Source organism: Pygocentrus nattereri, chromosome 25 (assembly GCF_015220715.1).
Source record: "Pygocentrus nattereri isolate fPygNat1 chromosome 25, fPygNat1.pri, whole genome shotgun sequence".
NCBI classification, from domain to species: domain Eukaryota; kingdom Metazoa; phylum Chordata; class Actinopteri; order Characiformes; family Serrasalmidae; genus Pygocentrus; species Pygocentrus nattereri.
In genome coordinates, this window is record NC_051235.1 from 24997461 (window position 1) to 25017228 (window position 19768).

The 19768-nt window shown below is 38.9% G+C and overlaps 1 protein-coding gene across 1 annotated transcript; it reads left to right on the forward strand.

The window, feature by feature from the left end:
* Nucleotides 1-1176: 1176 nt before the first annotated feature.
* On the forward strand, nucleotides 1177-18594 carry si:ch211-102l7.3 (inactive serine protease PAMR1). Its single transcript, XM_037534406.1, has 12 exons — nucleotides 1177-1395; nucleotides 4895-5071; nucleotides 6859-6984; nucleotides 7194-7308; nucleotides 9484-9701; nucleotides 9810-9917; nucleotides 10977-11162; nucleotides 12629-12826; nucleotides 12924-12990; nucleotides 13838-14055; nucleotides 14832-15190; nucleotides 16666-18594. The coding sequence occupies exons 1-12, from the start codon at nucleotides 1266-1268 to the stop codon at nucleotides 17245-17247; spliced, it is 2484 nt and encodes an 827-aa protein (XP_037390303.1). The 5' UTR covers nucleotides 1177-1265; the 3' UTR covers nucleotides 17248-18594.
* Nucleotides 18595-19768: the final 1174 nt, after the last annotated feature.

Sequence of the window (19768 nt, forward strand, 5' to 3'; positions counted from 1 at the left end):
AGAACATAAGAGAAAAACAAGAGTTTCCCAAACTAAACAGGACAAGACCTGGTAGACCACCAAAACTGCCCCATCAGATAAACAGCATTTAAAGTTTTCCCCTTTGAGAGAGAGGAAATCAAGCTCCATTCTTGTTTCAGATCTGAAAGCAATCTGTAGCTGTTAAGAAGCGCTAAGAAAAGGAAAAAGGTGAAAAAGAAGAACGTTTGCAAATGCACCTGACTGACCAGACCTTGGCATGTCTTTGGGATTATTTTGATCCTTAGCTGGAAATGCAACCAGCTTCTAAGACTTCTTTGGAGACGTGGAAAAATATCCCTGCAGATTTCTTGGAAAAAAAAGTCAAACGTGAGTGTAGTGAAGGTGAAAGGTGGACGGACTAAATAACAAAAATATTTTAGATTATATTAACCTTTTGAGGGTTTACATCTGTACTGTACATCATTTCCACGTGCATAAAATATACTACATTGGCACTGTTTTGAGTTTATGCAGTTATATAGGCAATAAATGTGCTGATGTAATGTATTTATGTGGAAATGATGTGCACACTGGAGCAAATTCCATCAGTGTTTGTAGCAGTTGAGCTCATGTGGCTGTGTTAATGTTAAAGGGTTAATGGCTGCCTCTCTCGCTCTGGATCAAAGCTTCTCAACAGAGATCTTACATCACTTCAGCAGCTCTGCAGAGAGATGTTCTTAAGCTATACAGCAGAGATGGTCTTTACAGTCTATTGAGAGAGAGAGAGAGAGAGAGAGAGAGAGAGAGAGAGAAAGAGAGAGAGAAAGAGAAATAGAGGAAAGAAAAAGAAATGGAAACCGAGGAGTGAAACAGAAGAAAGAGCAAGAGAGAGAGAGTGTGAGAAATTGAAAAACGGAGAGAAGACAAACAGAAAGAGAGAGGGAGAAAGAGAAATAGAGGAAAGAAAGATATAGAGAGAAGAAATGGAGAGAGAGGTGTGAGACGAGAGAGAGAGAGAGAAAGAGAGAGAGAGAGAGAAAGAAAGAGAGGGAGAGAGAGGGAGAGTGAAACTGAGTGAGAGAGAAGACAAACAGAAAGAGAGAGAGAAAGCAAGAGAGGGAGAGAGGGAGAGTGAAACTGAGTGAGAGAGAAGACAAACAGAAAGAGAGAGAGAAAGCAAGAGAGGGAGAGAGAGTGAGAGAGGGGGCTGGGAGAGATGAGGAGTGTCTGAGAGAGAAAGTGTTGGATTGTGTTTTATATGCAGATTGATCGTGATTGTTAGCCGTGGCACCCCTGGAAGAAGAATGCTCTTTTTTTTTGTAGGACGCAATTGGATCTGGATGTTTTCTCTGTTTTCCAAACGGCAGGTCTATCTACTGGCTCTTCTCTTCCACGTCCTTCAGCTCTGCTGCTCACTGCCGGCCTGGTCCCATGGTAAGAACAGGGCTTCTTACCTTCATAAAATCTGCTGCTAAAAAAGAGTCTTTCAGTTGATGCTGTAGAAGACCCTCCTTTACTTCCTTTAAGACCCTTACAAGAGACCTTTAAAGAAAAAAAAAAAATGATGCAGGAATGCATGAAGATCCTTTTTTTTAAGTTAAAGAACCTCCACATTAGGAAAAGGTCCTAAAGGTTTTTGGCAGAATCATTCAGTACTGTGCAAAAGTCAAAGACCACCTTTAATTAAATTTTACAGTCAAACCAGCTATAAAGTACAAGTTAGCCATTTTTTAGCATCAAAAAGCAGAAAACATATTTAACATAACATTTCACCAAAATCTTACCAAATAAATGTTATATATTGTTTTTTATTTGCTTGTGTCCATCATTTCCCTCATCTGCAATCTGCAGGGATATTTTTCCACACCTCCAAAGTTCAGTCTCAGAAGTTGGTTACATTTTCTGCTTCTCAAAATCTGAGGGACATATTTAGTGATGCTGAGGTCTCTGGGGTGGTCAGTCTATTATTCTGAGAATGCCGGCAGCTTCTCTGTTTGATGTGTCTGTCTCCTTTTGTCAGTAAGAGCTTCGTAACAGCTACACATCCTTTCAGTCCTCATAGTGCTGAGTTGTCCTCTCACAGTGGAAGGATGGACAGAAACACCTGAAGCAGCTTGACTTTCTCCTCTCTCTCTCTCTCTCTCTCTCTCTCTCTCTCTCTCTCTCTCTCTCTCTCTCTCCCTCCTCCCTCTCAAAGATGAAAATTTAAATGCTGTTTTTAGTTTTGGTGTCTACCAGGTCTTTCATGGTTGTTAGGAGTCTCCTTTTGTGTATGGCTTTTAAAGATTTTTTGAATTCCAGTTTAGGAAACCTCTCATTTTTCACTTATTTAATGCATGTGGGTTGTCTTATATATAAACTCTTCAGACTACAGTTGACTACTGTAGTACTGTAGTCTGTACGGTGTGCTTTGTAACTGAAATATTTCCACTAGAGGAAAGTATGCTGGGCTATCAGCACATCATCTTCTGTTTCTATGCAACTTATTTTCCATGCCAGTACTGAACCGTTGTTCCGGTGTCTGCTTTTACTATCTGTATAAGTTAATAGAGTCCAGCCCTCCATAGAAATTAGTATTAGTCACTGACCAAGAAGGCCAGTGCTTGATGATGAATAACCTCTGGAATATCCAACAGCCTTTAGGGCAGTATCAGGGCCAAAGGTCATGCTCCTTGTTGTAGACAAATCGAGGTGGACTGATGTCAGTGGTGCAGATGTTTCCTGCTCCATGACTTCTCCAGATGAGAAAAGCAGATATGAGATAGATTAGCCAAGAAAGGATGACTGGAAATGCTCTTAGGCCCTAAATGCATGGATATAAAGCAATAGCCAAAAGCTTTGCACCCTTAAATGTGTTTCATCAAGAGCTCTTTAGTAAAGGCAATAGTTATAAATAGAGCCATATAATGATTAAAATACTTAAGTAGTTCTGTCCATGGTTAAATGGTTCTTCTCTATGATGGAAAACCTGTTGTGTATGGATATGTACAGAATCTTATTTAAAGATACATAGCAACAAAAGTGTTGTGCTATTGTTCCAAGTCATATAACCATTTTCTGCTACTGAGAAGGACCCTTATTGCTAATTGCAATGCTGTTCTATTTAGAGACACTTTCTCTCGAAAATGACTTGCAATGTTTTACTTTATGGTAAAATCGAAAGATTTTGATGATGCATGAAAAGTTATATATTTTTGTGCATACTATATATATAAACTTTGCATCTCTGACGTCATACATTTATAGGAGAAGAAAAAAGCGTCTTACATTTAATGCATGTCAAAGCTACACGTTGTAAGTTTTGGGGATTTGGAGACTCCTCTGGTGGAAATGTGTAATTGCACATAACTTATGGAAAAACACTTTCTCACATACTCTGATTGATGAGAGCGTGCTTACAATTCAAAGAGCTGAAAAATTTGGTGAAGAACGTGTCCTTAGAATGATCTACTATTGTCATCATATCTTCATCAGTATAATGTTGATTTTGAGACCTAAACATTGAACCTGTTTTTGTGATGTTAATATGTAAAGATGTGTGTCATAGTCCAAAAGTGTCCAGCAAAATCTGACCTTACAGCTCTGAATTTAGATTATGATTGAACTCCAAACTCATAGTAATGCAAACTTACCAGAATTTGAACGCATCACAAAAATGAATCAAGAACACAGCTGCACCTTCATGTTCATATGTAGCCATGGTTCTTTAGAATCATTGTGATGTTCCTCTCCAGTGAAGATGTCGGTAGGACTCTTGGCAGGTGATGCATGATTGATGATGATAATTAGACAGGAGAAGTGCTGAGCTGTCTGATTTGCATTTATGAGGGCTGCAGAAATCACATACCACAACAGCGTGAGCAAGCAGTTGTGGCTGTTTAAATACCTTTTATAAATGTTTACTGCTTTCCTAATCCTGAAGGGTTGTTGAACACTCTGGGCTGTTTCCCCAAAATGTCAGTGTGCCAAGAACAAGTTGAGTCATAACTGTAACTGCAGTGTTTTCCAAAGTCAATAAAGTCTTATACACCCAAATTATAAAGTAAAAAAAAAGTTATGAATTGAAATGATTACCTCATTTTCATATGATTAAAGTGTACTATGAACCTTTCAGGGATGTTTATTCACACCTCTACATTTCAGTCTCAGAAGTTAAATGCATTTTCTCCAAGTAACCCCGATGCCTGTTTCGACTGCTATTTTGTCTGTTTCCCTTTTTCTCATTAAGGGCATCTTGACAGCTACACAGCCTTTCAGACTTTCAGTGTTGAGTCGTCTTCTGACAGTGGAAGAATGGAGAGAATTACCTGTGGGTTTTTTTCAGATCTGAAGCAGCTGTATTTTCTCCTCTCTCTAAAAAGATGAAAGCTTTAAGTGCTGTTTATCTGACAGGGTCAGTATTGGTGTCTACTGGGTCTTTCAAAGTTGTTCGGGGTCTCATTTTCTCTGCATCTTTTAATTTTTTTCTTTGAACTCCAGTTGTGTAAACTTGTTTTCCTTTGGCTTTCCCCGTCCTCATGCAAGCAGATTATCTTATATGCAATTTTATATCTAAAAACATATCTAACATATTTAAAAACATCAATAACTTGTACAGAATGACCATTTTGACTGGAAATTTTATTTATGTTTACTCGTGTTTGCCAATAAATGTATTGGTGTTATACATTTCATTCATGTGGAAATTATGTATGATGTACATGTAGTTGATCTCTCTCTCTCGTACTGTCTCTCTCTCTCTCTCTCACACACACACACACACACACACACACACACACACACACACACACACACACACATATATGTATATATGTGCTCCATGGCCTGAGTAATACATATATTTGGTAAACTGGGTCCAACAATAAAAAGGAAGAACTCTTACGGTGTCCAAAGTATATTTTATTATGATTATTTGTCCATATCTGTGTTTCAGCATCCAGGGCTCAGGATGATCCGTGTCCAGGCCCTCGCTGGAACGCCATGTGCCGCTCATGCTGTGAGTATGAGCGGATTGTCTGTAAGTGTCCATCTCAGGGAACAAAGGTAGGCTATGCTGTGCCCTGCTGCCGCAATGATATCCAACAGTGTGACCCCTGCATCATCTACCAAGGTAAGACTGACCTCCAGCAACAATTACAGCTACTTACACCATTGTATTTTTGTATTTATTCTGGAGAAAGCATTTGTATTGAGTCCAGTCAGAGACAAATTCTTTACCAACCAGAAATACATTTGTAGTTTCGCCAAAAATCAAACACCATTTTTTCCCAAAGTTAGTCAGTCAGCCAAGACATCTTTAGTTCTGTGCTGTAGCTATGAGGCTACTGTAGCTGGGTCATTCTACCACTGTGGTGGTAAACGCTGTAGGATGATTAAATGCAATTCAAATGTAAGGTTGTAACACCACTGACTGTAATGTAACTGAAAAAATTAGTTTTTCTAATATACACTCCACTGCCTCTTTAGTTTCAAAGTCACCTTATGTGTAAAAAATTACAAATATTGCATAAAGATGTCAGTATTTTTACCAAATTTATGAAAATTATAAAGTATTTTACTAACTATGTACTTCTCAGAAAGTTTGTCGTTCTTCCTTTGAGGTATCTGAATTAGAAATTTTCTCTTCCTTTCTGGTAGCATTTTATGTTACTCTAACTCCACTGAGTAATAAAGACAATATAATTAAAATAAAACTGATATTTACAATATTATTTTAACGTTAACAGAGAAAACCTTTAATGCATTTGTACAATTCAAGTTCAACAATCATCAAAATTGTTGTTTTACATTAGTATAAATCCTCAGCATTTGTAAAACCACTGCTGTAACACGCTGTTTATAATATACAACATTACAAAAAATCTATAATTAATATTTAGAAAAAAACAAGAATTAAAAAGGGTAGAATAACTCAGTTAACAAGTGCTGGAAACTTAAGGTCACCCTTTGAGCATCATGCAAACTGCATGTCCAAAGCATCAGTCATCTCAAACTGCACCAGATTGTTCAATCTTGACTAATGTGGATTTTGAACTGTATGACTACAAAAGACAAGAGAATAAGGACAAATCAGGCATTAGGGTAGCTGCTACTGCTGTTTTTAGTTATGCAATGTGCTTCTTTCCCATTCCCTAAGTTAACTACAGCAGTGATTTTCAACCATTTCCCCTCAACCTTCACTGAATCCCTTGACTGGGTTTAGGGACCCATACAGCTCAGCTGCAGTCTTTGGAAAGGACATGACCTTGCAGGAGCAGAAGGAACTAACTGAACTGAGACAAGACTAGTTTAAAGCTAAGCTTTGCTGATCTGTCTTTGGACAGTTTTTGGTTGACTGGTCCCATTGGTCCCATTCTGGCAAACAGAGCTATTTCAACATTGCTCCCATTTTCCACAACATATCTATGTGAGCTGGGCTTTTCAAGCATGACTGCTATAAAAACTGAAAGAGAGAGACTGAGAGCAGTTGAGGAAGAGCTTCGTGTGTGCCTGTCTTCAATCCCTGTCAGGATATCAGCTTTGTGTTAATCTAAACAGGCACAGGTTTCACACTAAGTGAGTGATTCAGGAATTAGATTGTCATTATATGTGCTGCATTAAGTCAGTAACTTTTTTGAGTGGTGGTGTGCCGCAGGATTTTTTTAATGTAAAAAATGTGCCGTGGCTCAAAAAAGGTTGAAAAACACTGAACTACAGTATGACATGAAGTGCTAGATTTGAGGGGAAGTATGTAATGATTTAGGAATTCAGTTTGCACAATGCTAATTGGCAGTGAATACACTTGGATTACTGGTTAGCTACCAGGTTAGCTTGGATTACTGGTTCACAGCTCCAGCGCTGCAGTATTCTTTGAATGTACCTGTCAATCATGTCATTTGACTCATCAAATGCTTGCAGGCTGCAATGTGTTTGATAACTGTAAAAGGTGCAATAATGGCACGTGGGAGGCCAAGGATGATTTCTACGTCAGTGGCACTTACTGCACTGAGTGTCGTCAGGGCTGGACTGGAGGAAGCTGTCTCAGTGAGTACTTGTTTCACATGTCTTACACTACATAGAGGAAATCTTAAACATGTAAACCTGTTTTTTCTTGTGGTTTTTCTTTCTTTAGAAGATTGGGTTCGGTAGGGGTTGGGTTCGATGTAGCACTGCTGCATTTGCAGACAACAGAAACACAAACATCCACACGTGTGGTTTCCACAGAATGTCCACGTATATGTTTTCCCTTCCAGCATGTGGAGAAGTTATCAGGAGGCCTCAAGGTCATGTGATCCTAGAGAGCTATCCAATCAATGCCAAATGTGACTGGACGCTGCATGTCAGCACAGGATTGACCATGGAACTCAGGCAATTCTCATCTTACTGTTCATAATCTACTGCCAAACTCACTCAAACAAATATAAAATGATTTCTGTGTTATTGAAGTAAGAGCATATTGTCACTGTCATATCAAAACTTCACCACTTCACCCAGTTTGTTTGTATTAGCTAACCTTTCATAACCAATAGAAATGGCTGGGATAAAAGATTTTACATTAATATTATTATGGAGCAGATACACTAACAGGGATGCTAATAACTGATAGTCTACTGACACTTTGCCCTACTGGGCTGGCCAGTTTAATGGGTTACCTCATGCATGCAAATAAATGTCATTTGGCAGACACTCTTATCCAGAGTGACAAACAATAAACACAGGCACAACTTTATAATCAACCCATAAAAATCCCAGGTTTATTATTCAGTAACTACAGGGAGTTCAATGCAAACTGTGTGAGCTATTCATAGGTTATAGAAGTGTGTAATAAAACTGCCATTTAAGGGGTTGGCATTTGATCAGCCCAATGTAACCAGCTATTTTGCTATGTATGCTTTCTGTTTCTGCCAGGTAGGAGAAAAAAACAATTTAGGCTCATTAGGTCAAAATAAGGACTTATTTTCTCAAGAATGTGACCTGTGAGTCAGAAAAATGCGCTAAAACTTAAATCTGGCTAATTTAAATGTAAAGAAAACAAATCAAGTTGATACTAATTGACCCATTTTTAAATTAATTTAATGTAACAGTAATGAAAGAATGTAATTAACCCCAATGTTAAATTAGCCAAAGTCAATGAAGTCAAATAGAAAAGAATTATTATTGAAAAACCTTTGTTATTGAACTTTTCCGAGTTAGGATTTCATTGGATTTCCACTTCCAAGACACAAATAAATTAAGTGTTAGATAAAATATAAAATATAATGTATCCCACATTACTTAACTATTTTAAGCTAGGGGAATTTTTTTATTTCTCAAAGAAGCCTGGCTCCATATATGTACATACTGTGCACATCTCTCTATCGTCCGTTGTTTTTCCTCCTAGGCTGTCCTGTTGGACTTAACATAAGTTAAATCCACACTAGTAACTCAGTTCAACAAACTGTATTGAGTTGGGTTGGAAATGTGAAAGCAGGTTAAGTGTAGACAATTTAATTAAACTATGTTGGATCAACACAAAGCCTGTGTGGAAATACTTTCCATAATTTAATTCAATTCAGGTAAATAATTTATTTTTGAGTGTGACTAAGTAGAGACAAAAAAAGAGTTATTACTTGTCAAGAAAGTCCAAAATGATTTTAACATAAAAAGTAATTGTTTCCTAAGAAAATGAGACGTGATTTTGCCATAGTATTTCAGACATTTAAGGAAATAATTAATTATTTGACTATAATGAAGCAATGACCAGAACTTCTGGAACAGTGTGCTATGGACAGAGAAGTAAAAGACAGAGTTGTTTGGCCAGAGTACCAAAAGCCGTGTTTGTCGAAAACCAAAGACAGCATTTGATCAGAAGAACCTCATACCAGCTGTAAAGCCTGGTGCTGGAAATGTTATGGTTTGGGGCTACTTTGCTGCCTCAGGGTCTGGCCAACTTGTAATCATACAATCGACTATGAATTCTCGTTCATACTAAAGAATGCTTCAGAAGAATGTGAGACCATCTCTAAAAAAATTTTAACTGAAAAGTTGGGCCTTTCAACAGGATAATGATCCCAAACATAAACATCAATCCATAAAGGAATGGCTCAAAAGCAACAAAAGGGAGGGGTGTGGACTGGCTTAGGCAGAATTAAAAATGGGCTGTACATGCAAGAAATCCCTCAAACATTGCACATCTGAATGAATTCAGCATGTAGGAATATGTAAAGGATTCTCACAGTAAATGTCAGAAACTGGTAGACAGTTACAGGAAACACATACATGAAGTTGTTTCTGCCAAACGGGGGCAACAGCTTAATTTTTCAACAGACAAATGACATAATTTATTATAATAATGTCCTCTAAGACCTTCATGCTCTGTTATAAACAAGCGCATATCCCACCTTTTAACAACAAAATAGAGTCTGCAATGCAAAAAGTTAATAAGTCTGCCCCTAAATGTTTTTCCTGCTCTAAAAAAGTTGGTTTTGTTATGACAGTGATCATAGTTAATCTCATGCTTTATATTATGCAGCCAATTCTTTGAACTACTTTTTATCTTCACAGGTTCACAATGCTCAGTCTGGAGTTTGATCACAGCTGTCGCCATGATTACGTCGAGGTCCGAGATGGAGACAGCCTTGACTCGCGTGTCATTGGTCGATACTGTGGGAATGACATCCCTTCACCAATCCGGAGCTCAGGAGACTCTTTACACATCCGCTTTGTATCAGATGGCTATAACAATTACGATGGTTTCTCTGCCACATTTCAGGAACTCACAGGTGCAGTTTACAAAAGCAGGTATCTTGTGCTGAGTTAAGATCACTGAGGATGTTCTTACTCCAGATTGTTGTCCTCACTGGTTTGGCTTTCTGTGCTTGTTCCTGCAGCATGCAGCTTCTCTCCCTGTATGAATGATGGCATCTGCTCACTGGATCCAATTAAGACTTTCCGCTGCGCTTGCCGAGCCGGCTTCACAGGGGCACGCTGTGAAAACAGTGAGTCTTATAATTGCTCTATGGTGGGGAAAAAATGAAACACTACACAGCAATTGTGAGAGCTGGAATGCAAAATGGTAAAAGTGAAAGAAATAAACAGAAGAACTAATGTTGAAAAGTTTGGAGGTAGCACTCGAAAGCTTACAGTCACTGTTTTGAATTGTGTAAAATGGATACACCTGTAAAATGGTGTATAAGAAGCTGAAAATATATGCCTCATATAGTTCCATTTTTATTACCACCCCTGGTAAAGATAGGTAAAAAAATGGTTAATCAGCTTGATCTCAGACTGGAAATTTGAGATTTTTAAAAATCTTTTTTAATCGATGATCCAAAACATACATATAAATCCACACCAAAATAGGTCAGTGACCACAGAATCAGTCTTTTGACATGGCCATCATACTCTCCTGAACCCTATTGAAAACCTGTGTTGTGAGCAGAATAGGGTAGTCCAAAGGGAGGACCCAGGACCCTGGAGGATCTGAAGAGATTCCATATTAAAGAGTCGTCTCGTGTTTTTTATCTGTATTATCCTCATGAAATGTTATAGGAGAACTATAAGGAGAACACAATGTTAAGGCAAGGTTGCACAGACTACTAAATGCAAAGGTGCAAATAATTGTGACACATATGAATTTATAAAAGATATATGGTTAAAGGTTGTTTTCTTACCCAAAACTATCTCATTTTTTAACCATCTTTACCAAGGGTGCCAATAATTATGGACTCAGTTGTGTGTGTATAGTGCTCAAGTCTCAAGGCAAAGAACTTGACAGGAAATTATAAACAGCATATACTTTATCGTTCAATAACTTCTTGTTGTTCCCAAAAGGCTTGAAATGTCATAGACATGTGCAAAGACTGTCCGGTGTTTAGTTTATCATATTTTAAATAACACTGTAAATCATAGCCCAATAAAATAACATTTACTAACATGAGTAGTAATTCTCAACATTTTGAACAGCAGTGTATGTGCATATGATACTTATGCACATTGTATTGTACATGTATTACACTACATGGCATGTAATCAAGACTATTTCCTGGGTTGTGTAGACCCCTCTGGCTGTGTAACCCCTCAGAAACCAGCTCATGGGGATCTTTTCCTGCAGTATAATGATGGAGACATTGCAACTACAATTCAGTACCTCTGCTATAAGCCCTACAAACTCAAGGGAGTCTCCCAGAGAATGTGCCTGTCCAATGGTACCTGGAGTGGGACAGCTCCCACGTGCATAAAAGGTACGCTAGACCTGATTTTGCCTGTGTGTTTACTGTATGTTAGGTTATTTGCTTTGGACATTCAGAGCCTCCTCAGGCTGTCAGTGCTTCAGCTTACATTCCTAACAAACAAGTTAAAAACGTTGGTGCAGTGGGTACAGCTGTCACCTTGTAGCTAGAAGGGCCTGGGTTCAAGCCCCCAGCAGGGTAACCAGGTTCCTTTCTGTGTGGGGTGTGAGTGCTCTGGTTTCCTCACGCAGTCAGGTCAATTGGCGATGCTAAATAGATCTTGAGTGTGTGTGAGAATATGTACATCTGTGTTTCTGCCCTGTGAAGGGCTGGCAGCCTGTCTAGAGTGTTCACTGCCTTCTGCTCAAAGACTGCTAGGATAGGCTCAGTGGCTTTAAATGTGGCACTGTTATAGGATGCTACCTTTGCTACAAGTCAGTTTGTGAATTTCTTGCCCTGCTAGATCTGCCCCTGTCAACTGTAAGTACTATTATTGTGCAATAGAATCATCTAGGGGCAACAACTCAGTTACGAAGCTATAAACCACACAAAGTCACAGAGCAGGAACATTGAGTGCTGAAGTGCATAGCGCAGTGGTGTCCAACATTATTCACAAAGGGCCAGTGTGGCTGCACATTTCACTCCAAATGAGCAGGAGCACACCTTATTCTGCAGGTAGTACCAAATGTTCAGTCTTCAAAGCACTAATTATGTGTACTCATGCTTTGTTGGAAGCAAAACTAATGGCTGCAATTCCAAGCATCAGCTTGTGTAAAGTGTGGTACCACTGGACTTAGTAGAAGCATGTTCTCTATCTGTAATATGCCAACAGTAAAGTTTGGTGGAGGGGGATAATGGTCTGGACTGTTTTTCAGGGTTTTGGTTCAGTCCTTTGAAAGGTAATGTTAATGCTACAGCATACAAAGACATTTTAGACTATTATATGCTTTCAACTTCTTGTAACAGTTTGGTCAAGGCCCTTTCCTGTTCCTGCATGACTGTTCCCCTGAGCACAAAGCATGATCTATAGTTTGACACAAATAGACACAAACTCCCACAGATACACTTCACATTTCTTGTAGAAAGCCCTTCCAGAAGAGTAGAAGCTGGTATAGTCACAAAGATAACTCCATATTAATGCCCCTGCTTTTAAAATGGCATGTCAAACAAGCTCATATAGGTGTGATGGTTGAGTGTCCATATACTTTTGACCATACAATATATATTTTAAATGAATAATGTTCTCTTAACATAGAGATTTTGATCACCATTCAAGAAAGCTGAATGGGATTTTTGCCAGTGTTCAGTGGTTCTTCCAGCCTAGTAACAGTAACTATGATACAGTATAATGTGTCTGTGGGTGGTACACTGATAGGTTGATCGTCATGGTCTTATGTAGGAAAGGTGTAAGACCTGTCAAGCAGTATGGCTTATTGATGTGCGCTAGCTTACCTTTTTATTTTTCCTTGGAAATGCAGAGAAAAGCCCAACCAAAAAAGTCTGTACCTCTCTGCCACAACCACATCATGGCTTCTCCAAAGAAACCTTGGCCTCAGATGGTAAAATAAAGAGTGTGGAGTTCTTGTGCAACAATCCTTATGTTCTGAGTGGAAGCTCAAAGAGAACGTGCCAGCGGAATGGAACCTGGAGCGGCACGCAGCCCCAGTGCATCAGAGGTACAGTCATGGATAATAGCATGTCTGTCTTTTACACTTATGTCATGTTACTAGACCCTTCATGCTGCAGTGTGAAAGCTTTGCTGATGTGTTGCAGCTTGTCGTGAACCAAAGATTTCGAAACTAGTGCGTCAGAAGGTGGTGAAACCTCTGCCTCCTTCCAGGTATGATATTATGTATAAATGCAAACATACACACATAAACAGGTATATATTTTATTTTATGTACAACAATAATAATAACCTATACAGTGCATAGTTAAATGGTATAAACAATACTCCTGTAGGTATTTCTTATTACGTATTTCAAATACTTTGGGAAACACAAAAAGTAAATGATAGGTAATGAAGTAGTTCATTCATGAAGGCGAATTTCTCTGACTTTTATACATTTCTTCATAATTCAAATTGAGATGTAAACATGGTCATTCAGAGTGGTGTAATGACTGTTAATTGTAGAGAAACTTACTGAATTTATTTCCTTACAGTGGTTGAGAGGAACCTGGGGTTGTGATGTCTACAACACAAATATAGCCATTTTACTACCTATCTAAACCATGAGTGAACCTACACGTGTCCTCTGAGTTTTTAAAGTTGTAGTGCTGATAATGGCAAATTGGAGTAAAATCTGATTTTTTTTATTTGGGTACTATTTTGCCTTATAATACCCCGGATGTACCTCTCCTCCAGGAATGTGTTCTAAAACCTTATCTCAAAAGTATCATCAGACAATGTTTCAGGCATCAGGCAGCACAAATATAGCCATTTTATGTTTCTGTGACATTGCTTTTAAATGCAATAAACACAAATGTCAAGTTTGAATCTCTATCTCCACCACTATGAACAATTCTGGCTCTGTAAGTTTCCCTAGAATGGAGAATTTCACATCAAGCCATTCTGAATGATTAGATTTACATCTTAGTGATTTAATGATACAATTTTTAAAAAATCTGCAGAATTCCCCTTTCTGAAGCATGCGTCTCATTTGCTGAAATCACTCTGCTATTTTCAGAAACAGTCCTCTGCACAAGCTGTACTCTTCCTCCCAGCCGACGAGTGCTGATGAAGATAGCACCGATAGCACGGCTGTATTACCTACTGGCTTTCACCACCTCTACACCAGCATTGAGTATGAATGCACATCTCAACTCTATCAGCCTTCTGGAAGTACACACCGTACCTGTCTGAAGACTGGCAAGTGGAGTGGACGCCATGTGTCCTGTTCACCAGGTGGGGGCAGCACACACATATTGAGGGCCCAGAGGAACGGTGACACTTTGGTTCAGCTGGCTACGGGTAGAACAGTGCTATAAAATGTCCCAGGACACAGTGGGGAACTCTCAGTGTCTTCTAGGCCTTCAGTGAATTACAAACAATTTCTATGCAAAAAATAATAGTTTTGGTTTCATTTAATTGAATCTTCATGCTGTGCTTAAATTATGTTAGTATTGTAGTGATTCTCTCATTTTAATATGAAGTTTTGGTTGGAAACAAATTCTTGAAATTCCCAAGAGAAAATGATTCAGGATTTTTTTTCTCCGTGGTGTGTAGGTAGATACAGCCCGCAAGCTCTCCCATTGGTTAGGACCTCAGGAGCTGAACTGAAGGCCTTACACTTTAGATTAACCAAAATCAACCAAACATGTTTACAGTGGGTGGATCAATTGTGTGAGAAAACCTTGTTCTAGGCTTTCTAGAAGTTGTAGAAGTGGTTAATCTAAAACAGCCAAAACATTTTCAATCCTTGTTAGCTTAGTGCTAACAAACTGCTGGATTTTCAATAGGAGTGCTAGTTGAAATTAGCATTATTGTAGAAATGTTTTGCTCCCTTTTACTGAGTTTTATGGCCTGAGCAGAAGACCTAGCTCTAATAGTCATGGTTCATCACTGCAGTTACAAATGCAGTTTTCTAGAAGAGTAACTGGATGGTGTATTACTATTTGAGTATATTCCTCTTCACTATATTGCTACTATATTGGTCATTTATATATGGTTCTCTTTTACAGTATGTGGTAAGCTCGCATCCAAACCCCAGTCCCTGGCTGAAACCCACTGGCCATGGCATGTGGCCGTGTACCACCACCTCCCTGACCATGACAGCTTCATTACAGGGAGGACCAAGAGACGAGGGGACACATTTTCTTTACTTGATAATGATGATTCTCAGAAGAATGTTGCAGAGGAGCACTCATGGCAGCTGGTGTGCAGTGGAGCGCTGGTCAGCCAGCAAGCTGTGCTGCTGCCTGCACACTGTGTAACAGAGCCTGGACAGTCAGTGCCTTTAAGCACAGCTGAGCTAAGAGTGGTGCTGGGAAAACATTACCTCAGTGACCTGAGGGACAGAAAGAGGCTTCAGCACATGCAGGTAAGAGCTCTCACTCTACACTGTAATCCTATCTCAACCAGTGGCAGCAGACTGCTATATATACATATATAGAGAGAGAGACACAAGTGCTATCAGTGTTGTTCATAATTCTAGGAATGCACATTCATATCGTTATCATATCATATATCATATAGATATACCAAAATATATTTCTCTGTAATCCAGGTAGCAGCAACAGTATCTACATCAGAAGACACGCACATGAAAAGTATGGGCATTGGCACCCAGTTCTCATACTGATGCATCCTTACATAATTCACATACATTTTTTTTACTGTGCCAACAAGTCATTCTGAGTAACAAATAGTTCAGTATTCAAATGCATAAATGAGTTCTGACATCATAAAACACATTGATGTTGAGAGATTTTACAGCTGCTAAAGGAGAGCCCTACACTGGCTCCTTGGGAAATTTGAAACATCTGGTATTTTTTACATAAATTCTGGCTGTATTGATTAAAAAAAAATAATAATAATGTGGTGGCTCCACCAGACCACTGAGTAACAACAACATCAACAACACACAAAGGTTAAATGATACATGCAATCATTCTGACAGATTGCAGTACTCTATAGGAAGTATAGGGAGCAATATTGCTTCTACTGTTTTATTTACAAAAAATGCTTGTGGATGCTTGTTGGGTAAAAAATCGAATTTGCACAATTTTGCATGCAGGGGCTATTGCATGAGGCTAATTAGCTACACAAATCTTTTCTGTAAATACATCCCCAAAACTCCACCCGCGCAAACCACATCTGTGGTTTGTCATTCATTGTGTAGGTGAGCTCAGCAGACAGGTGCTTTAGACAACAATCTTGTGCTAAATCTGATTTCTTTTCACATGCATGCACACGACACAAGCATAGGGACAGATTAGGTTCGCAATTTCTGTTGTTTCTGATTTCAGTTTGCAGTGAAGTTTTCATCCTCATAGTAAATCATAATGTGCACTAAACCACATTAACAAGTATGTACCTCAATGACAACCTGGATGTGGTTTAAACATGTTCAAAGAAGTTTTGGGGATGTATTTACAGAGAAGATTTGGGTGACTATTGACTTCTAGCGTTTGTTAGCCTCATAGCTCTAGTCCAAAACTAAAAAAGTTTAGACTTTGGACTGGACTTATTTTGGTATATTAGCTACATCTGGGGTAAGAGGAATTTGAGTTTGATGTAAACTTGATTTTTTGCCAAACCATTCCTTTAAGTGATCATGGGGTTGATGAGGGCAGATGAAACCACAGAAGGTATGAAGGTTGGATTAGCCCGTTATTCATATAAATTAATTAAATTAGTTGCAGCCACTTTTCTGGCTAAAGTCTCAGCCCTACAAGCTGTGATTAGACCCTCATAAACAAGCTGCTGGAGTATTTTCTAGCCAATAAATGCCTTAGTTATAAATGCCTTATGCTAATGCCTATTTAGATCTCCTGATGTTTTTATTTCTCATAGGTGTTGGAGATCCTGGTTCATCCCAGCTATGATCCTAATGCGTTTGAGTCAGATCTGGCTATACTGAAGCTGGCTGAAAAGGCGAAGATCAGTACGTTCATTTCCCCCGTGTGTTTGCCTCATATGCATGGAGGCGAAGTGATTGCCCAACAGGCATACATCACTGGCTGGTCTATAGCAGGCCAGCACGAACCAACTCCAGACACAGACTCTGAAGTATCTCGGACCGGCCTGGTAGAACTGGCTGATGTGGCGCAATGTGAAAGACAGTATGCTCTAGAAGGCATCTCCATTAATGTTAGCGATAACATGTTATGTGGGAGGCAACATCCTATCAGTTCTGCCACAGTTTGTCCTGGCAGAACAGGGGGCGTAGTTCTTTTACCCACTGACACCCGGGACACTTCAGGGTCTATGCTCCCTGACCAGAGGAGTATAGAGGTTGGTCCATCTGACCCAAGGTGGGAATTGCTGGGCCTGGTGAGCTTTGGCTACAACCTGCAGAACTGTAATCCATGCTTATATACAGTCTACACACGAGTGACCAACTTTAAGAACTGGATTGAGAAAAACATTAAGTAAAGTTCTACACTAAATGTACAGATTTGCCATGGTTTGGATCAAAGACAATGGTGGTGAATCTCTTTGAATTTACATGGGGATATTAATATGCTAATTTATGGTTTTATAAGTTATAAGAGATTGACAAGCACATTCTGGGTCAAGCTTAGTATCCAGAATTTGATAATATTTAGTAAAATCCATTCTTTCATCCCATGCAATTTTTTCCTGTGCCACTGGCTACTGCTCAACCTCAAGTATAATAGATCCACCCATCTGCTTCACAGCTGGCAAGGTGTTCTTTTCATCAAATGCTGCTTCTTTCTCCTAACATACCTTTTGTGATTGTGGCCAAAGTGCTCCATTTTTACTTCATGAGACCACAGCACTAACAATATGCCTCACAGATAAAGTTTCTTTCAGGGGCAAACGTAGCGTCCACTCTCTGGGTCAGGAAAACAGCTTCATTAAAGGGCCCTTATCCTACATTTGTCATGCAGTTTATTTTTTTCTTGAGTGCATTTATCAAAATCAGTCCTAATTCGCTTTATATAATCCATTGCCAAACTCTTTTTATCCCTTGGAAGTAAACAGCTTGTTACACCTCTTTTAAGACTGATATACAATATGTTAATGAGCTCTGTCCTGATTGGCTGATCTGCATTGTGCTTTATTTAAAAAGTAGTACAGGCTGAAACACCCCTTATAACCTAAACAAAAATGGGCCTAGCTAAAGTGCTGTAGGCTGGATTGGCAGATAGATGTAAATCCACTGATTTTCATGACTTCACATAAACAGTGAAGCCAAAATTGAATGGTTTTGCAGCATAGTTGGATGGACTGCAGAGTGAGTAGTATGTTTGAAATCTTTATTAATGTTTACAGACAACATCAAATTTTTCAAAATTTTATTTTTTTCCCCTTTAATGGAGCTATGCATGAATGTGCATGACCATCTTTCTTGTAACCAAGAAAGTAGTCCAGTATTTGTTCAGCTTTAACAACAACAAGCATGGCATTTAAGAACAATAAGAACAATAATCGGCACAAGTGGGTGTTCTTGCATGCTTGCGCTGGTGTTTGTTTGTATATGAAAGTCAGATCAGGAACTTTCAGTCAAACATGTGCAGTCAGTCATTGAGAAACTCTTAGAGGATTTGCAGGCATTAGCTTGTCCTTGGACACTCACTCCCAGCCTTCTTTTCACATGCAACCGCTCACAACACTTCCATTCTGCATTAGCATTAACAGAGCCACTGTTGATTGATGCTAATAATGTGCAGTTGATTTTCATGGAATAAACCTGTACTGATGAAAGAGCTGATCAGAGTAATGAAATCACGGTTATGATTTCATTAAAGTCAATAAAACTCTTGTAGACCACGCTATGGACTAGTAGGTCACTTTTTCATTCTGTGTGAGTCCAGTTATCAGGTAGATGAAATGAAAACAGAGTGGAGGTATAAGAGAGTCAAGAGATGGGATTCTGCCAGCCTGGGTTTTAAAAGCGTTCTGTGCTGCTGGATGATGTCATGTGTCTGCTAATAGACAGTACACAGGCTTAGGCAGGGTCATGTGAGATCATGACCTCTTATCCTTTTGTGTCTCTATGTGCTTATGCAAGAAAAGAGAGCTTGTTTTCGTTTTCTATGAAAGAAAAATGATGCAGTCTGATAGAAAAGGGACTGCTAAGAGATAAAAGTTTTATGCTGGATGTATAATTAGCTATTGGTCTCTCATTAAAAAAAAGCAAAAATCAGCACAGCTAATGGGGAGTGGGTCACAAATATTTCTCAAAACTGACTGAAAACCATTTTTATACCATAAAAGTAATTTTTCATTGCTTTTTGACAGCGAAATTATGTCATGTTAATGCCTATATTATTTTAAGCACTTTCTTGATTGCTGTAATATCATTTTGAAGTATATAAACAATTCTGATAACCATTAGCTAGGCTAAAGTACAGCTTTCTACAGCGAAGTTAGTTTTACTCAGCAATACAAATAAAGGCCTCAGTCTAGTTCTTGTGGAGATAATGTTTGCATAGCTTCAGGGGAACAATATGATGACCACAGACGTTGCGTAGAGCCTTTGCTCACCTAACATGACAAAGCCTGTGATTGGTTGGTACAAAAGAAGTGTGCCATGAAACAAAGATGGACAACTTTAAGGAGTAGCTCTCAGAGCAGGAACAAAGGTATCGACCTTTCTGAGACATTACAAATCTCTACTGGAGAGAAATCAGAGAAACTCTCAGTAGAAGTTCAAATGTTTGACTGAAAAATCTCGGTGACAAATTTGTGACCCACATGTTGACATAGCCAGAACTGTGATAGAATCATTTTCCAGTAGTCACGAAGCTTATCATAAAATATTACGGCATCACCTGGCAGTATTGGAGTGTACATGACAGGCAAAATGAAACTGAAGAAAGTATGAGAGCTTGTAAGCTTGCAGCTTCACCTCGCAAAGCATGCAGCTTCAGCTCGCAAACTTAGTTTCCCAAAAAGTATGAACACTTAAGCCTACCAATGGATGCAA

Excerpts from the sequence above, each read along its gene's own strand:
- si:ch211-102l7.3 (XM_037534406.1), top strand. The coding sequence starts at position 1,266 with ATGCTCTTTTTTTTTGTAGGACGCAATTGGATCTGGATGTTTTCTCTG. Across the intron at positions 1,396-4,894 it reads ACTGCCGGCCTGGTCCCATG|CATCCAGGGCTCAGGATGAT; the intron begins GTAAGAACAGGG and ends TCTGTGTTTCAG. Across the intron at positions 11,163-12,628 it reads AGCTCCCACGTGCATAAAAG|AGAAAAGCCCAACCAAAAAA; the intron begins GTACGCTAGACC and ends TTGGAAATGCAG.